The sequence below is a fragment of the Oryzias latipes genome, chromosome 24, assembly GCF_053564925.1.
Source record: "Oryzias latipes strain Hd-rR chromosome 24, Olatipes_Hd-rR_3.1".
Classification (NCBI taxonomy): Eukaryota; Metazoa; Chordata; class Actinopteri; order Beloniformes; family Adrianichthyidae; genus Oryzias; species Oryzias latipes.
This window is the reverse complement of record NC_136260.1, coordinates 12,041,171-12,061,981: the sequence shown is the minus strand read 5'-3', so window position 1 is coordinate 12,061,981 and position 20,811 is coordinate 12,041,171. Positions and strand designations below refer to the sequence as shown.

At 39.8% G+C, this 20,811-nt stretch overlaps 1 protein-coding gene across 4 annotated transcripts; it reads left to right on the top strand.

Moving 5' to 3' along the window:
• The first annotated feature begins 20 nt into the window (after positions 1 to 20).
• LOC101159311 (uncharacterized) lies at positions 21 to 10,024 on the top strand. 4 transcript variants are annotated; one of them, XM_023952909.2, is made up of 5 exons: positions 21 to 409; positions 1,514 to 3,950; positions 5,928 to 6,059; positions 9,119 to 9,193; positions 9,388 to 10,024. In XM_023952909.2, exons 2-5 carry the CDS (start codon positions 1,535 to 1,537, stop codon positions 9,501 to 9,503), a joined length of 2,739 nt encoding a protein of 912 aa, XP_023808677.1. In that variant the 5' UTR covers positions 21 to 409; positions 1,514 to 1,534; the 3' UTR covers positions 9,504 to 10,024. The 4 variants fall into 4 exon arrangements, with proteins under 4 accessions (XP_023808677.1, XP_078799193.1, XP_023808678.1 ...); XM_023952910.2 differs by having other exon boundaries at positions 43 to 207; XM_011491748.4 differs by having other exon boundaries at positions 72 to 203.
• Positions 10,025 to 20,811: the final 10,787 nt, after the last annotated feature.

Sequence of the window (20,811 nt, the reverse complement as noted above, 5' to 3'; positions counted from 1 at the left end):
TGTCGGGGTGAGGGGGGAGGAGAGTCACAAAGTGAGCGGCGCAGGTCCGGCGGTGGCTGCGACTGAACGAGAGTGATGCTGCGCTGAGAGGGAGGGAGGGAGGAGGAGGGAGAGACAGGGAGGGCGCACCCCCCCCCCCTCCCGATCTCCCCCAAGCTGCGAGGCTGCGCCGGTTCAAGCTCACGAAACGCTTCCAACTAGAAGTGGGTAATCGATACTAATCCAATATTAGTCCGAATTTGCTCCCGGAATGCCAGAAAGACGACCATTTAGGAATTCGGCCATCGGTTAAGTCAAACTACGCAGTTTCGATCTTTTCGCGCCACTGTGTTACGACTAGCATTAGCCTAGGCGCTAACTCGAGAGGAAGGTAACTTAGTTTGAAGTTTGAAATAAACATTTTTTTAAGGTAAGTAAATCGATAACAAGGTGGAAACGAAAATGTTATAAAATATTTATATTTTTAAACAGTAACTTAGCTTTTTAATTGCAATTTAAGTTAGATGCTAGCTTTTCCTTATAGCTAATCTAGTTCTTCACTCTGGAAATGTTAGGAATTATTAAGAAGTGTAAAGTTTTACTTTTAAGATTTATTCATTTTTGTTGTAATAAGAAAAGCGAAAAACCGGTCGATTTTTTTTGAATATGTTCTTTTTTTATGTGGATAAAGTTTTTTAGACTTTCTATCAGGATAATAGTAGCAAAAAAAAAAAAGATTATCTGTAGCTACACATAATATTCAAAATGTTTCACTAAAATGTCTATGAAGCATATTGATTGATCGATCGAGTGATTGATTGATTTTATGCATTGTAGTCAAAGCAATAAAGAATTCAAATAAACTTAAAGAGGAGGGGGGTAGAACCCTGAAGCAGCAGATGTTTATAATCATTACAGTCAGGTTTATAAGTAATATAAATCCAAAAGGGGGCGGGGCCTGTCCACACACACCCAGCATCTTTGACATTTTCTGGTATTTAGCCTGATAACAGGATACAGTGTCTGGAAATGTGAACTGCAAAAAGAAACCAAACATGTTTTGTAATTTATATGACATTTGTCTTATACTCAGCACTTGATCCAATTACTCATTTAAACCGCTATTTAGAACAGCAATAGTAGCATACAAATTCAAATACCTAATTTGATTCAAAGTATAATCAAACAGGTGTTAAGAAGCCTTACATTTGACCTTTTACACACCATTTAGCTCATTTTTTTGTATAAATTTCATGGTCCCTGCTTTGCAAAGTGGAGCATACAATTATAGTCTTTAAGATAAACTTTCTCATTTGCAGTTCTCTACCTGAGGTTTTTTGTGCTTTCTTTTGAAGATAATTTGTTTTTGAAACTCGATTTTAATGTTATTTAGATGTGGCTCACTTTTCACACGTTTGTGTACCCTAAAGTGCAACACATCGTGGCTTTAATATATGTTTATATAAATGATAAATGGCTTATTAATCCTGGAAAGATGTAGAAAAGTATTTCACACTTTTTTGCTTTGTTATAGGGTCTGTTTGGATTGATAGACATGAAAGAAATCACTGAAGCTTTTGGATCAGAAGCAGAGAGGAAACTTTCTTCACCATCTTCTGCTAAATGGCCAAGGATTGATTCAGGAGACCTCAGTGTGAACAGCAGGCCTAATTCACCTTTGACACCAGTTGATCTGCAGAAGTCTGGTGGCCATACCTGGGCATCAGAGTTTGAGGATTTTCACACCAAACCCTGTGATGAAACATTAACTGTTGCCTATGCTCTGCACACGTCTGCCGCCCACAGCATTGGCTCACACCCAGAATCCTCCCAAGTAAGTTTCATCATTTCCGAGGGACACCAAGCTCCTGTGTGGAGAACTGAGCATCCACTTCTTCCCAACACAGACGAGTTCAAGTTTTCTCCAAGAGATTATTCAGGTGTGCCTCCCACTTCAGCCAACACTTACTCATCCAGCTCTCCTGTCTACAAGCAGCAGAGGAAATCACTTGAATCTGGCTCTCCTGGCAGCTGCAGTTTTCTCTCTGGAAGTGATGAGGAAGGGACACAGGTGCAGACTAGCATCGGTCAAACGCTAGCAGTAGCTCTTAGTTCAGCCCGGTTTGATTGCGCCGATGATGCAGTATGTGTCAGAGGTCTCTGTGAAACGAGGAGCCAATTTGCCGAAGTCGAGGAGGGTAATCCGGAGTGTGATTTCAGCAAGAATATTCTTTCCCCAGCAGTCGTCTCAAATCCTGAGGAGGTTGTTTTGGGGAATCTAAAAGAAGGCGAAGGAAAGGACAAGAAATGGGAAATATGGATTGGTAAAAGTGCAGATGTCTTTAACTGTGGTGCAGACACAAAAGTTCATGAGAATGGCATGAGGGAAACTATCATCTGCTCTCCTGCCAAACGTGTCGAGGGATCAATTCTACTTGATGCTATGGGCGAGAAAACTGTGTATCCTGAAGTTAATAACCATGGTGAAGCTTTTAGCGCAACTAACCCTGCAATCAGGGTGGAAACTGTCAACAAATTTGAATGGATGCACAGTTACTCAGCCAGCACAGCTGATCGGCTTTGTTTTCACTCAAAGAACTTACAGAAGGTTCAGGAATCTCCAGACCAGAGTGAGCAGAACAATGCCTGGCTCTGCAAGGAAGCAAGTGAGGCCTCCTGTCAGTCGATCGCACAAACACAAGCTGGTTTTGTTACCATCTATAGTTCCCTTTGCATGAATGGAAAGGAAGGGAATTGTCAGCCGCACTCCAGTCCCAGCGTTACCCCTTGTGGAACACAACGTGGGCATCAACCAGAAGACCTGAGTGAGGCTGAGTACAAAACAGAAGAGATTTTACATTACCTGAAAGATAAAAAAGCAGTTAGTTCAATGGAAAAGCTCCTGTCACCAGGTCAACAAAATCAATGCTTCACAAACCAGAGAGAAACGGTTAAAGGTGAAGGAGAACTTGAAAGAAACGTCAAACTTTTGTGTCCTCAACCAGCTAGTTCTGACGTTTATGTGATGGATATGAGTAAAGAAAAAGAAGTAGTAATAGATGCTACAGAAGAAATCAAAGCGGTTGGGTGTGAACATTCAGAAATGTGGACAAACAACAGTGTGCATCAGCTAGCTGCCAGCAGAACGAGTGTGTGTGATGCAAACAAGCAAAAACAAATGTTACATTTTTGTTGCGATCGCCAACACAGATCGCAAGCAGCCTCCGCTGAAGACGGAGATCAGATTTTGGGCCTCACCGTCCCGTCGGCAAGCGATGCAGTCGTACCGTGTCAATTGGATCTAAGCTCGTCGCAAAACAAACACCAAAGCTCCACGGCTCTTCCCCACCATGACAGATGTGCCTTGCTCTCCTTGTCTGTCTGCAGCCGTGTGCTGGGGGCATTTGACACTTTTGAAAGGATCCATCTCTCATCAGATGACGATGACACTTGCCTTAGTTGCATCCCACCACAGCCTCTAAAAGCAACCTCTCCACTTCTCCCTTACATGCTAGTGGAGGAGAGTGGCTGTCCAGAGGATTCACCCCTAGAGAACTTCAGCGAAGAGAAGGTGGAAAGAATCCAGATTAACCCTGAAAACAGTGTAAAAAGATCTGACTGCAACAGTTTCATACATAATGAAACCCCACAGATCATTTCAGTTCCCAAAAGGCCAAAGCTACAGCCTGATGGTGGGTCAGTCTGTGAGAGTAGCCAATCAAAGACGCTTCCCACTGAGAGCGACAGTCCCTCCTGCTGCAACACTAGCTCCTGCACCGAGTTCGACATGGCAGAGCAATTCAGCAAGGTCCTGAAGGAGCTGAACTTGTTTTTTGACATCAGTAGCAATGATTTCACACAATCACCCTCCCCAGACCATTATTGTACCGACCCCTTGGAGAGAAGCACGCTAGAACCAACACAGTACCTGAAGAATCCTGAACCAGACAACTTTAGAGCCACTTCAACAGGTACGTATGTCACCTGTGAGTCACAGAATTTCAACCAGTCATTGGAATCGAACAGACATAACACACTCCTAAAAGACTTGCCTGAATAATGTTACATCTCTTTAATATACTGTGATTTCATGCCTTACTACCTTTACAGGTTGATATGGGTTGTCTGTGGGCAAAAAATGGGCAAACCTATTCAGGGAACGCAGGTGGCCCGTTTGAAATTTTAAAACCGTAGATGTCTCTGTGAAGTCGTAGAGCAGAAGGTTCATGTGCATTTTTTACAACAGGTATGCTGCAACCAACAGGTTGTAGCAAGCACTCGTGCAACACTTAAGGATAGGTAAGAGTGAAGTTGGTGAGACGTAGGCGCGATGCACAGATCACGAAGCCTGTTGTTGCTGTTCAGGTAATAAGTTAGCACTCCTTGTGTGCCCCCTGCACGCTGTTTTGCTTGCCACCTGGCTGTTATAAAATAGGACATTAGACAATCATAGTGTAGTTTGTGTGGGCATCCTATGGGCACTTATGTATCACTTGTGCACACTGTTCGTGCGGCGGTCAGTAAGGCCCAGTACGCGCACCATGCTAATGACTAGAGTGTGGCATAAGGGCACCATACGACAGCATCACTTGTCCGTCTTCAGTGCATGTTACTTGACTATACATTACTAACAGAAATATCTGCTAAAAACAGCAACATTTTGGGGGAAAACATTCCTGGAAAATGCATGTTTTTCTCTGCAGGCAAACACGTTTCCCAAACTCTCTCAGTAATACCAAATCTCCAGAATGTGCCCCGTTTCTGCTGCCAAGAAATAACAAGTAAAACCTTCCTTAGTGGCAGCGTTTGCAAACACCAACATCCCCAGCATTTCTTTCCTGTCTGCTTCTTCCATGTTTACTGTCAATTCTTTAGGGAAAGAAAAGACGTTTTTGGCGCTTGAACCTCCATTTTTTTGGTAATTCACTGAATAATGTGTCAGTTTGATGTTTCCAGTTTGTTTGTCTTCCTTTTGTTTTGGGTTTAACCATTTCACAAGCTGATATTACTCTTGTCTCTTTAAGCTCTCTTGTACTGGATTGTCTATTATTCTCTGAGCTCTCTTCTCTGCTTTGTGCTGTTATTATTTTTAGCAGAGTAGTCTGTAAAATAGAAAGTCCTGCAGTGTAAGTTCGAGTTCACACTCATTTCAACAAAAGCAGATCTGCACACTCAGCAGGTCGTGTGTCATGTTGTTTACATATTCAAAGGCTGGCGTTTTCTCAGTGTGAGAACGTGTCTTTAAATATCAACGGATGACATTTTTGACATTTTTGAAAGGTGATTTTTGACCACGTGTGTCTTTTTGTTCTCCCTATTTCCCAAAATGTTTATCTTTGTATTAAAGTGTTTTGATATAACTGCCAAAAGCTGTGTAACCTGCATAACAGGCTACCTATCTCCATACTGTAGAAACTATTGTAAATACTTATCTAAAAATAGTGGTGAAACTTTAATAATGAAAGACCAACTCTAATCATCTCTTGACCTGTTTTAAAAGCGTTCCAAGTGGTATTTTAATTATAACTGGGCAGTTTTTATCCAAAATAAAAAGATTCTGTATTGCTTTTAAGCCCTTGTGCTGTCTTGTGGGATCCAGATGACCCCACTCCCAATGTTAACGTGCCTTGGAGGCACATAAACAGTGGGAGTTGGGTCATCTAGACCCACAAGACAGTGCGCTGAACCTTTTTTCTTCAATGATTTGTGATCTTCACTGGTGTCCATGGATGACATGAAATCCTCTCCAACTTTATCCACCTTTGTCATGGTAGGGAGAACACGTCAGTGTAAGGGTGGGGTCATCTGGACACCACAAGATAGCACAAGGTCTAGGACATCAGAGTGGGGTCTTTAAGTTGAATCCAAGGATTAGGATAAAATAGAAAAATTATTCAATGCCATTTTTGCACGTTTTTTTATGGCACAGTTTCTGGCTTCCTTATCAGGTGAAGAAGCCAGCTTTAAAATGTGCAAACACGACCCCGCCGAGGCTGTCAGCAGTGACACCGAGCAAGAAGTGCCTCTGAACGCACTCCTGTCCCAGGAGGTTTCCACAGCTGCTCCAGAGAAACTCACAGGTTCGTTGTCAGCAAATAACATGAACATTTCGGTAACACTTTATATTAAGATTCCTTAACAAGCTTTGTTAACACATTAGCAAGCATTATAAATGAATTTATAGGGTGTTAGTAAGACATTTATTAGTACAATAAGTCTAATAAGGTTTATTAAATTACTTAGTTAACACATTTACAAGCATTATTATTAGGATGTTTTCAAGATGCTAATGATGCATTTACTGATATTATAGGTGCCTAACAAATTTGTCAGTGTTAATAAGCTTAATAAGATTTATTAACAACCTTTGTTAACAAATTAAGAAGTATTATTATTGTTTGGGGTTCTAGTAAGATATTTATTAGCATTATAGATGTCTCACACAAGCCTTAGTGTTCATAAGCTTAATAAGTTTTATTAACTAACTTAACGAATTAATAGGCTTTATTAATATGTCAGATGCTAGTAAGATATTTATTAGCATTATAGATGTCTTGCAAATACCTGTAAGTGTTAATAAGATTTATTAACAACTAAAGTCAGACCATTATTTTCTAAATCCATATTACTAAACTGCTTATAAGCTTTACAAATGTATTAATTAACTTTGTTAATAGTTTATTAATTGTTTTGCAGCACCTCATCTAAAGTGTGGACGTTTTTTAGCACAAACAACCACAAAGCATAAAGATTGTAAAAAGAACTTTATGACATTAAAACAGACTAAACATACACAAATCGTTCTGTAAAAGATATATAATAATTTAATTCAGACAAATAAAAAATATTAAAAAACATATATAGACTGGTGTTGGATGACTCTAGCATCATAGCTAGTAATAGGATAAAGTATTAGCATCTATCCTGAGTGAAACATTCATTGCAAATCCCATCACCAGGAGACAGTTCTCTGCATTCAATGCCAACAGCATTCAACCACATTTGCCTTGCTTCAAAGTCCACAAGAAAGTTACACAAGCCAGTCATTTTTGAAGACCGAAGACAATAAACCTATGTTTTTAACAAAAAAAATCATTTGTCTGAATTAAATTATTATATCTTTTACAGAACGATTTGTGTATGTTTAGTCTGTTTTAATGTCATAAAGTTCTTTTTACAATCTTTATGCTTTGTGGTTGTTTGTGGTAAAATACGTCCACACTTTAGATGAGGTGCTGCAAAACAATTAATAAACTATTAACAAAGTTAATTAATACATTTGTAAAGCTGATAAGCAGTTTAGTAATATGGATTTAGTAGACAATGGTCTGACTTTAGATGTTAATAAATCTTATTAACACTTTCAGGTATTTGCAAGACATCTATAATGCTAATAAATATCTTACCAGCATCTGACATATTAATAAAGCCTATTAATTTGTTAAGTTAGTTAATAAAACTTATTAAGCTTATGAACACTAAGGCTTGTGTGAGACATCTATAATGCTAATAAATATCTTACTAGAACCCCAAACAATAATAATACTTCTTAATTTGTTAACAAAGGTTGTTAATAAATCTTATTAAGCTTATTAACACTGACACATTTGTTAGGCACCTATAGTATCAGTAAATGCATCATTAGCATCTTGAAAACATCCTAATAATAATGCTTGTAAATGTGTTAACTAAGTAATTTAATAAACCTTATTAGACTTATTGTACTAATAAATGTCTTACTAACACCCTATAAATTCATTTATAATGCTTGTTAATGTGTTAACAAAGCTTGTTAAGGAATCTTAATATAAAGTGTTACCAACATTTCTTTTATAATCAAAAACAATTTATTACATCAACCATAAAGCAAATCCATCATAGCAGATCCTCACATGGATCTGAATTATTTTACTTATTTATTTTTATTTTCAATATCACAACACAGCTAGTATGATTAATACATTTGCAATGAAGTCATAGTAGCTAAATGAATCACTAACAATCTACACATCTACTTCTAAAGACCCACTCTGAGGAAATTTGTGTTTTTAAGACGTTCTTGTGTTTTTTTTCTCATGATAGAGGACAAATATGAAGAGAATTAATTGCCTTTCTTTTTTCAAATCGATGTGAATCAGGTGTAGATGGAAAAAATGAAGTTTGATAAAGCTAGCAGGAGAGGATTGAGTTTGTCTAATGCCAACCGAACTGCCCGCTACTCAGAGGCGAATTCTTTTACAAACTACTGCTGGTCTGCAGAAACTGTCCTAGAAAACGACTTTGGCTAAAAACAACATAATCATATTTAAAAGACCACTGGGAATGATTTTCCTATAGATCAAAAGATGATCAGAATGGAAATTTAACAAATATGTAGTCACTCTCCAAAGTTAGTGTCAGAACAACAAACTAAATTGAGTTTGGTGGAAACTGTTTTTCTTCCTCTAAAAACACAAAACCTGTTTTTGTTTTTGTTTTTGTTTGGAGATGCTTTTTTTTGTTTGTTGTTTTATGCATTGAATAGTTGTTAAAGTCCCATTCCAACTATATTTGTATCTCTTGAATAATTCTCAGTAGTCTTTTAATTATGCAGTTTTTAGCAGAACTCAAAAAGCTTATGTCATTTTTTTGAAAACATATTTTCTGCAGAGCAGCAGGAGCTCATGAAGAATTTGCCTCTGGGTTGTGGGTGGGACCGTTGGCGCGGAAGAAAGAAGATATGTAGCTTTCCTTTGTTGACACTCTCTGCTAGCCTACAGACCCTTGCATCCCTAAGCTAACATCAGCGTAGCAAAAGAACGGTGAGCAATATTGGAGTTATCTAGCCGTACAGTTTTGAGCCTGACGGCAGCTCAGACGAGGAAAATAAAGACGGTTTGAATGATGAAATACTCAGAAACACAGTTTTGATCTTAAATAATTTGATATGTGTCATACTTCATGAGAGAAATGCTGCAAGAGCATGCTAAAAACACCATTTGCATTGAAGTGGGTCTTTAATTGAGTGATGTTTGGCTAGAGGGAGAGCTTTGGTTTTTATGTATTCTCTTCAAACAAGCAGCAGGGGAACAATAAAAGTGAAGGACAAACATTTATTTTGAAGGATAAACAGATCAAAGTGTCAATTTGATGCTTTCAGAGCCAGAAGAGACCAAGCAGAAAGCATGGTCTTCATCCTTCATGTATGTTCCTTTCTCCGATCAAGCCAATCACAGTGAGTTTCTTTAGCTATGGTTATGTGATGACTTAATACTGAGGACTGTTCTAGCGATGATGTTGTAGTTTCACATTTCCTCTAAGCCTTGAGGTCGTTCTGAAACCTTTTAGCAAAGCTGAAGGAGCCTTGTTGTTGTTCCATCTTCTGTTTGCTTTACTATGCTGCTTACTGACATGGAACTGTGTTTCCAGGATCTTCAGAGTCGCCCCGGAGGCTGGAGCCGCTGAAGACCTGCACACGTCCAATCCGGGTCGGACTTTCAAAACGAGCCAAGACCAAACACCTGCACCGCTCGCACCCCTACTAACAAGCACTGGAGGCGTGTGCATTAGCATGTGTGCCGCCCCTACTGCTGCTCTTTTGGTAGAACTGCTCGTTATTTGCTATGTATTCACTCGGGCTTTGTGTTTATCGGCCCTGGTTTCAAGCTTAAAACAGTTCAAGGTTTCTAAAAACTGAAGTCTGTGGATTTGACATCCAGCCTTTTGAGAGGGAACCTTTTTCCTCCGTGTTTATTGTGTTTTATAAATGTTTTTACTATTTATCTGCACATGCAATCAATTATTTATTTGTTGGTTTTCTTATACAAATATTTAAATTAACTTATTTCTGTAAAACTGTATTATTTCACAAATATCTATGTCTAGTTCAGAGCTCCTTTAATAAGAGCTTTTCTAGTGTTTGTGTCGGTATGAAAGGTCTGAAATTCAGCTGAAAATGCATAAACATTGTTCTATGACTTCAAATTTCATGACTGGTGTTCATGTTTAGTTAACTGATTTAAAAATGTCATCTAGAGTTCCAATAAAAATATCGACACCTTTCTAAGGAGTTTATGTTTTCTTTATGTATTTATTGAAAATGAGAAAGTATCAGAAGGTTCTCTGAATGATAGAAGTCATTTTGGGGGAAGCGGAGCTTAAAAATAGCTTTGGGAGTAATCTCCACGTATGTGTCCCATATTGAAAATGCGTGTAATTTTCACCCTCCTCATGTGAAATGAACTTTGGTTCTTACTGTTTTAAATGAAAGAAACAAATAAACAAACAAGGAAGTTAAGGTGTTTATTCCGAGATTGTGTGCCATCGCCACATCACGGTTGAACTTTCATAGCAATTTTACAGGTTTTTTTTAAATCGCACATTATGTTCTGCGTCCTGATTGGCTGTAGACCATGTCAGTCGATCTCTGTGTCGTGTCTCCTGTAGAGAATGGGTTCAGCTAGCCAAATCCACATGAATCTTTGATCCCGATCAAATCTTTGCTTTCATTCTGTAATCCTGGCATTTTCTTTGAAAGGTTTGAACTTTGAGAGTTTAAACAAAGAGAAAAGTGGGAAAATGTTCATGTCCGTCTGAGTAAAGTGTGTAGTGAGGAGTTTAACCTCAGATTAGGGATCGTTTCATGCAATACTACCCAGCCGTTGTAACTACGTGGTATTTCTACGCAAATTTGTCTGCTCGAAGGAAAGTTGTGGAGTTTGCCCAACTAACTGGACTTTAGTAAACTGAACTTTGTATTGTTAATTATGTTTAATTTTTTTAAAAAACCTGTGAGAAGGAAACCGAAACAAAACAGTTTTTTGGCTTTTTGTCTGCTTTATTTGAAGCCAACACGGAGCAAAAGACATAGTTTTTACATTAAACCGTTACTTTTATTTATTCCACAATCCATTGCATTCTGCAGATGGAAGAAACAATTTGCTTTCCCTCAAAGTGTTGCTCACGTCTGAGACATGAGATGACATGACTTTTCTGTCAGTAAATGGAGGTTTGGGAGCATTTTGTTCCAGAAAGCCGAGGTGCCTCAGCTGGCAGACGGGCAAGTGCAAATCAGGAACAAACCATGCCATGGTATGCGTTTCCTAAAATAATTGGATTCTCACACTGCACATTCAATCTGCCTCTTAATCAGGTACAGTTAGTGAAGGCAGGGAGGTAAATTGGATTTTAGTGTGGCTGACAATGACTTTGACAGGGCTCTGCTTGTCTGAGCCCTGTTTGCTCTGTTTGTGTGTGAAGTTTGGCTCTAGTCTGTGCACAGAATCGTACATTTCTCCCATTTTTGTTTACTCAGTCATGTGCAAAAGACAGTTTTTATGACGTCTTCACATATTCATGCAGCATATTAATGACTATAATTTTAACAACTTGATACTCCGTTCCCTGTCTTTAATTACACCCCTTTCCTGTATCCACATCCTGGAAAACATCTCCTCCGTCATGATGCTGTATTCACTGCATGCCATACAGTAATGTTGCAGCATTAGTAGTACTTAACTTGAAGTGCGGTGGAGTGTCACGTAGACACTATAACACAATTGGCACCTTAAAAAAAATATCTAAGTGACAAGCCTCTGATCCACATGGGTGACAGAATCGCTTAAAGACAGTTGAGAAGTCACTGAATCCGAGTTGGTATTATTGAGGAATTTATCTGAAAAAAAAAACCATAGACTGTACGTAAGACCTGGGGCCTCATTTATAAAACTTTGCGTAGGATTTGCGTCAGAAGTGGCGTACGGATGAAACATAGGACGTGCGTACGCACAGAAATATTCGGAGTTATAAAACCGTGCGCACGCACATCCTACGCATCTTTCCCTTAATAAATCACAACCAATTCTAAATGCTGCGCAGCTTTTGCGGCCTCATCACACGCCCATAGTTGCCCATAAATAGTCCGTGAAACGCCCACAAATGAATATTCATTGATTGCGAAATCATGCCAAACACGGAGAGAAAATCAAAAAAACGTAACTTCACTCAATGTGAAGTAGAAGTTATCGTTGGCGAGGTGGAAAAGAGGAGAATAATGTTGTTTGGAGGACACAGTGTGGGCATTAATAATGGCAAAAAGGCACGTGAGCGGCAGACGCCGAAAATGCTGCAGCCTCACAACCTCGGACCGTGGCCGAAATAAAAAAGAAAAGGTCGGACATCAAAGTCAAAGCAAAAAAACGTCTAGCGCTGAGAGGCAGGATCGTCATTTTCACCTTCACGTGTTTCTTCCATCTGCCGACGGTGTCGCCGTTTCTCATTTCACCCGTTTTTGTGCGTACGCCTGGGTCAGAGCTTGCGTGAAGGACCGCACATTTTCCCGTCAAGTTTGCTTTTTATAAATCTCAACTATTGCGTAGAGAGTGGCGTACGCCTTCTTTTGTGCGTACGCAACGTTTATAAATGAGGCCCCTGGACTGAGTGACTCCACCTACCTGGTGTTCCAAACAGGAAGTCTCCACTGGTTCCTAGAAGCCTAAGGCTACTGTATGTCCGAGTTCCCACCCTAATCCCTAACTACTAAAAAGCTGTATGGTGCGGGATTATGTAGTGCCCTGGATTTTAAAAGCGATTCGGACACTATGCTCACTATATGATGTCATCGATTTCACAAAGTTACAATCTCATTCATGTGAGCGTTTAGCCACGGTCATGTATGAGTCCACTGTCTTCTAAAGATAAAAACGTTATTAAAAAGAATACATTTAAATACATTTTTTAGCCAATATAGTTCAGACGCAATGCATTGTGGTCTATATTCGCCGATTTAGTGAGCATCAATGCACACTGAGTTTTTACAGAGACTGGTGGGAAATTCCTAGGGCACTGGATTTTAGAATTGTAGAGTCGGACAGCACTACGACCTTGCTATATAGTGCACTATGTAGTGAAGGAATTCAGACCATGGGATTCTGAAGTGGTGAAGAGAAGCCTTGCAGTAATACATTCCAGCAGTGAAGTGTTTACACAATCAACATAGATCAGGTGATTCTGACATAGAGAAAAGCAGCTTTGAGCCACATTTTTACATAAAATGTTGTATAACAGCAGAAAGCCACGATTACAGTGAACAGTTCGTCAAAGAGTTACAGTTCATCAAAGACTGTGTGTTATGTCGGTGTCACCGATGCCCTCTCCGGTCTAAATGAGTTTACTTATAAAGCGTGTTTTTGGACTGTGGGAGGACGACGAAACCCCCAAATAAAACCCATGAATGCATGAGGAGAGCAGGCAAACTCAGGATTGGTACCAGGGCCTTCTCACTGTGAGGCAAGAGGGAACCACTATACAACCTCCCCATTTATTTTATTAGACAGAAAAAGTGATGTTTTTGGTTGAATCAAGCAGGAGGATGAATGTGTTCATAGACCTTCAGTATTTTAGCAGCATTGCAGAAGAAATTCATTTCAATTTTTTCATATTTATGTGGGCACTTGTGGATTAAACATAAAGAGCAAATGGGAGCGCTGCGGTATTCAATGAAAAATAAGTGCTTGTTTCCACCTTACAGGGACTCTACAACAGCTCTATGAATTTCTTCATCCGTTCCATAAAAAATACTCTCCAGAGCTTTTAATGTGATCGCCTAGTCGTTGGGCTTATTAGTTACCAGCCTTTATATCATCCAAAGAGAAATGGAGTCATTGCAGGAGATTACAGCCTCAAATAGGAGGATGGTGTCCCACACACATTACAGCACTGCAAGTGCTCACCAGGCCTGACTATTTCTGGCCCTTTTTCAGATCAATTGCAATCACAGAGGCCACAGTAGCAGAATAGGATGATCGACTCGGCTCTGATAATACACACTTTGCTGTGGTTCACTGCTTGAGTGAGGATTCTTTAAATGGAGCTAAATGCTGGTGTACAGAAGGTATTTTTATCGTGCGCGTTCACCCTTTTTGTGCTAATAGCATAAACGCACAGTGGGTGTTTCTCCTTGTAATTTTTGCTTCAGCTGTCAGCAAAACGAAGGTTTGGCCGACAGGGACAGTGAGAGGATTTTACAGGAGGGTGTTAAGCTAGCATTTCATCATCATTTTTTCTGACGCCCCCCACCCTGAAAACACTGGTGACGGGGCAGGAGTCTCGTCTGAGTGTCTGACTGCAACTAACAACTGAATGGGTTGACCAAATAGGACATGGGCTGACTCATGGGGGTTTGGTGGTGGTGGGGAGGTGACTTTGCTTTCATTTTTGAGGTTTTAGTAAAAGGCTTTAGATGGATTCTAGCACTTAATAATGAAGAATCCTAGCCCCAAGAGATTCAGAAAACTGTGTTATCATTGTTGACCACAGAAGAAGTCAATCTGTAATTGTTGTGGTTTTGGGACTACTTCCTGTCTCGGCTTTTAATCTGAACCTCAGGACTTCCTGTTTTACTTCACCAGTTAACTGAAAGGCTTTAACCTGAGAATTGAATGCAGTCTGATGTTGTGTTTTGGATAAAAAAAACTGCTTTGTGAACAAGAAAAAAAAGTGACTGCATATTTTTTTTATGCAAAATATATAATTTGGAGATATTAAGCATTGACGTCTGTGGAGGACCCAAATGTAGGAACTAAGTTTAAAAAATAAACTCAATTATGACAAAACTTCTTTCTGCTTCTCTGCAGCTCCTTTGTTGGCGATGTGTTTGGGATGATGATGATGATGATGATGATGAATAACGATGTGTTTCAGCCACATTTCACCTTCTCTTTACATCCTCAATGGCCTCACTGATGAAAGGAGGTTCTTACTCAAATTCTCACCAACATGGACCTATTTATCCTTTCGTCAATACGGATCAGTTCTGATCCCTTTTGGAAAAAGCAACAGCCCCAAAGCATGATGTTTCCACCCCCATGCTTTACAATTGTTGACTTGTATGTCTAATCAATCTTCTGATCTCTTCGCACCAAACTGCTTACCTGTTGCAGATTCAGTCTTCCCAGCCTGGTGAAGATCTACAAATTCTTTCATATAAAATTCATAATGGACTTTGGAGTGAGACTGTTTGAGGTTGAGCTTTAACTCTAATGTTTACACTTTTTTGACAGCTGTGATTGTTCAACCATTGACACAATTATTAATTTCAGATGATTCTGCTTTGCACTGATATCCAACACTTTACAGTAGTGAAATGCTTCAGCATTGAACGTATCGATCAGCTGATTCTATCGCAGAGAAAAGCTCGCTGGGACCTGGATGGATGGTTAATATAGATGTAATATAGATGGTGAAAGTTCTCGGTCATCCAGGTGGCGTTGTCTTGACATGGAGTCATAGCAACACCATTTCGCCGCTTGTCCAAGTGGCATCATCAGTCAATATCACTTGGATAGTAATAAAAAGAAGAGGATAGAAGAGCTTCTTAAGGAGGTTACAGATCAGTGAGGGACAGAATTCCTCTTTGTTTATAATTCAATTCATTTCAGTTTTATTTGTATAGCCCAAAATCACAACAACAGTCGTCTCGATGGGCTTCGAAAGTAAAACATGAACTCAAAAGGATCATGAATACAAAGAGTTCAATAGGAAAATACTAAAATGAACTAACGAACTGACTAAGCTATACTGGCATCCCTGCCCTTAGACCCCCCTTCACGGTAAGGAAAAACTCCTAAAAAACGGATTCCGGAAAAAACGAAGAAACCCCAGGGGTGCCCATATGAAGGAGGGATCCTCCCCCAGGACGGACAGGCGATTTACCAGAACTCTTAGAGAAGAATTAACTTATCTAACCCTACAACTACATATTTAATGTCCAGCAGACGAGCTTCATCCAGCCGTGGTTGGGGGGACAGTCAGGGGCGCGAGTCGAGCTGGAGACAGGAACCACAGCCAGGTGTAGGAGCAGGAGCAGAGACGAGGTACTCGGTCGGGAACAGGAGCACAGATGAGCCAACAGGAGTCTGGAAGCACTCCCACTCCCCAGGAGGGGAGAGGGAAAGAGGGACAATACATGAATCGCACTGCACCAAACAGAGGCATGGAGAACTAAATGATGAATAATGATCAAGAATAGAGAAGAGATTAGAGAAGAGAGGAAGGGTAGAAGTAGATGAGAAAAGAGGACAGAACCCCAGTGCACCATAGCTACCCCAGCTTCAACTTCTAGCAGCCTTTTAAAACAAATAGTTGTTGTTATTAAGTTTAATTTAAACAAATTAAAATTAAGTTAAATAATCTCTGAATACTAACTAGTCTGATAATAAGCCTGTCCAAAGAGGAATGTTTTCAGTCTAACTTTGAATGTAGAAACTGAGTCGGCCTCTCTTACATGAGCTGGGAGCTTATTCCATAAAACAGGGGCTTTGTAGGGATCCAAAATACTTATTTCATGGAGAAATTTACCAACTATTCAACAAAAAATCATATATTCCAATATTCTTTTCTCCCCATGAAGACTCTCATAGTTGAAGTGTACCTATAATGAAAATTCCAGACATCTCTGATCTTTTCACATAGGGGAACTTGCACAAATACCCCACTGTATGTATTAGCAAAAACCTGCCTCTGAGCCATGAGGAGTCCAGATGAGCAGGCGATGCCTGAATAATTAGCTTTAAATTTGTAAGTGGGACTATTAAGTAGCGTGAACTAACAACAACCACAAAAATCACATAATTCCACCATAATACTTTATTACTTACATGGAGATGCACCATTTTATTCCGCCCACACGTTCATACCCCAGCTGCCTTTAGGGAGCATTGCTATTCACATAATCTTCTACAATATTTAAGCTGTTATGATCAGAATTTCAGTCGATCCTGAGTCTTTTTTGTTTTCTTTGACTGGGAACCATGGTATTGCAAGACCATTGCAGATTTGGTGACACGTTTCTGTTGGACTAATTAAATGAGCACATATTCAGAGCCACTGAGTAGACATGAAAAGGAGAGGCTGTCATAAATTTGCTGCCTCCCAGTGACTAATCGCTGTTTGCCTCTCAGCTGACCCCATGGGCACCATGAGAGAGGGCACGTTTCCAGCTGGAAAAAGTGCCCCCATGTACCCCCTTGCCTTCAGAGACTACAGTTTAGTCTGGTGATCTGCATAGAAACAGCCATGCCTCTACTAACAATAGGTCAAAAGAAAAGAGACATTAAAGAGATCTAATTTGAAGGAGATTATTTCAGTTTTCTTTTGAATGAGAAAAGATTAGGCTCTTTTTGAAACTGCTCGACAAAGGTTAAGCACTCAGTGTGACTTCCAATAAATATATATTTTAAAAAAAGTCTGTTCAGAAGTTGCATTTGCTTTTTTAACCCACCGAAGCAAAAGAGAAATTCACAAAACGGAATGATTCCTCCTTTCATGCCTGCTGTCTCACTGTACCCGTCAGAGGACTGCTATTTTTATTGGACTTCTGTCACATGGTTCACTAGAGAGGTTATGCTGGCGAGATAAAGCTTGACGGGTGCAGAAGACATGTCATTTCCTATCCACGTCTAATCAGATTTAAAATTTTCACCCCAGACTCTGTGAAGCATTGTTTTTCCAAGTGACTGTTCCATGTGGAAGGTATTTGGCACTGCTCTCATAAACATGCCAGACCCACGACGCATTACGAGTGAAGGATATGCCGATATGTAATTGGGAACTAATTCTTTTTCAGCCTCAGAGAACATAATTGTAAACCATCAGAGAACATAAGAGTTTTATCCTTACTTCCAAGCACTTAATATTTTAAATAATGTGTCTAAATGCTACAATAATTGAAATAAAAGTGGTACAGTCCACACCTCATCCTTAATGTTTTTCTCGCTGACAAAGAGAAATGAAGCTTTTGGTTGGGATGTGTAAGCCCTAACCTTCAAAGACAACCAGCTAGAATTAATTGTTGCAGTTCCTCAAAAGGCCACTAGAGGCAGATCACAGGGAGACATTTTTCATTGAATCATCCTGAAACATCAGATTTTACATTTGAAAAATGAACAAAGTTACTGCATATTTTCAATGATATATTTGTTCATTTTTTGGCTATTTTACTCATTTGCTGAAAACTATGCAAAAAAGTGGGATATTACTTATATTAGAGCTCAAATTTCAAGACATTTTTGTTTTTGTTTTTTTGGGTAGAAATGGCATAAACATCACAAAAAGACCACTGGGAACACTTTTAAAATAACTCAAAAGATGATGGGAGCTGGTCTTTAAATAAACAATCCTAGTTTTCCCTCTTCATCTGTCACTGGCGGATGCGTTTCATCATAAAAAGCAGCTCCATCTTCAGCCACCTCTTTGGACCAGGAAGTACATGACTCAAAGAAAATGAAATCAAAGAAACTAACAAATTTGAATATATATTTAAAAAAAGAAACTAAATAAAGTGAATTTCGCCTTGCTAAATAGTCTACAAAAAGTCAAATAGTGTGTGTGCATATATGTAGCTGAGATACAACGGCTGTAACTGCAAACAACGTGTGAAAAGGACATTTAAAGTGTGTGGAAGCTTTTTTGTGTGGCAGTGTCATCACACACTCCCACTTCATTTTTCCATTTAAGATTTTATAAGATCACCAATCTGAAAAGTATATAACCATGTAGATATATGCTCTATTTGTAACCATGTGTAATACCTGGATGCTTGGAAATTAAGCGTCATCTTAGATCTGTAATTTTCAAACATCACCTGTGAGGGTTTGGCAGGAGGCTCAGCAGCCAGAGAAGCAGGGAGCCAGCTTTAAATGACTGCGATAACACCTCTAATTTAGCAACTTTCTTCAACTCCATGTCAGAAACATCAGTTCTGTGTCTTTATGTTTCATTTAGACCACGGCCTACGACAGCATCAGTGACTATTAAGAACTACAATCCCTGAAGCGATGAGTATTTATCAGGTGTAAATGAGGTAAATGGACATAAAACCTTTATTCTATATCTCCAGATGAAGTTGGTTGATACATTTATGACATCTAAGTCCAAATCTGAAGCCACAGACTGTCTTGAGGCCCTCAGGTTCAGGATCAGTAGGAAACGCGCACTCTACATTAGCGATGGGTGTTTGATTTGCTCTGAGCTAATCTAAGTCAGCATTTCTTCTGGTGCTTAATCTGATGGTGGTGGGTTGACCTAAAATAGTTTATCGCACATCGTTCTTGCAGGCAAATGCTGATTCAATGCAGGCTCCTCCCCCCCTCATTTCACTGAACTGTCACAATGTCCAGTGAATTATTGATCTTTTCCGAGGTTTTCCAACAGCGGTCATTTCCAAATGAGGCCTCCAGTCGTTTATTTTTAAACCAGTCAACAAGAGCCTTAAGGTCAAACGAAGGACGATGATTATGCAACAGTACCTGGAAATCCAAAGAAACTGTTTTATTGTTTCTATTGGACAGAATGAAATTGCAGCAGCCTGTCACACTGGAAAGAAATGCAGAGATGGAAGAGATCCTGATTCTTTAAAATCTTCATTTTTTCTGGGGGTTTTTTCGAGGAGCAGTTGGTGGGTCCCACCTTTAAACAGTTAGCCAATGAAAAAGCAGCTAGTATAAAGCTAGAGGTTTAGTTGTGGCTGTTAGTCCAGTTAATCTATTGGAAGAGACCTAACATTAACATTTTAAAGCACTTATCCCCACTTAAACATCTGAAAGTTGCTTTAGATGAACATATGTACTATGAGACTTGCACCAAGAGTTATATTTATAGCTGTTGTTCTCAAAAGTGCACCAAATCGTTTTTCCCCCTCAATAACTGAGAAAAGTACAACTAACCTCTGTTTTCAGGTCTATGATGCAATCTGATGACCTGCACAGGCTGATAAATGTTACTCATTTGCTGTTATCAAAACCTCCAGGAATGTATTGACATTTCATTTAGCAATTCATCCCAACTAAACTGAAGAACCTCTCTTCTGTTCAGCTTTTGACAGAACTGTTTCCGATGGTTTTTTGTTTATCTAACCAGGAAGCCCTTCAAGTTTCTCCATTCATCAAAATGATCTGAACACCTCAGAATGGTCAAATCTTTCAGATCCTAGCGAACACTTAAACAGCATGAAGGGTGACGTAGGTGACACGCAGGCGTGTCATCCAGATTTTTCAACAGCCCCAAACTTTGAGCATTGTGCAAGGGGCCCATTAGTCTTGTTCAAATGATAAGTGGGCGTCCCGTGCGCACAGCCTGTGGGCATCCTACGGACGTCCTACAGGCACTCACGTATTGCCTGCACACCAGTACACGCACCTTACTGATGACTAGTGTGTAGGACTAGGGTGCCGTACAATAGCATCAACCGTACGTCATGAGTGCGTGAAACTTACATTACCCTTACGAATACTACACGATACACTTACCACACATGTGAACGACCCTGGGAGTATTTCGGGCAGGCAACTCAGCAGTGTGTTTACCTGGTTACTCCTCCCTGAGGGCGGTTCAGTCTAACCAACTCACCTGTTCTGCGTCCTACTTAAGTTCCAGGTGCGGTCCAATCGCTCTTCTTCCATTTCAGCGAGCTCTGCCTCTGTTACCCCACCTGTGAGTTATGTTAGGGGTAGTTTAATCCCCAAAGTTTTCTATGAAGATCTTTGTTTTATATATCTGAACGGAGCCTTATGCCAAACTAAAAGAAAATATGGAATAATTCTTCTGTCAAACTAAAAGAAATATGGAATAAATCTTCTTTACTGCATGAGTTGTCTGACTGAAATGACAATGGTATGTTCCATTTTCCTGACGCCCCTGAAGGTGGACACAGAGCCTAACGGAAATTCCAAGACACACCTGCACTCTTTTGAAGATGCGGCCGCTCCTGTCTGTGACCCTCTATGGGCACAGATAACCCAAAAACCGGCAGCACCCGTACGGGTCAACCCCTTGTAGGGATGCATGTAACTAAGGCTC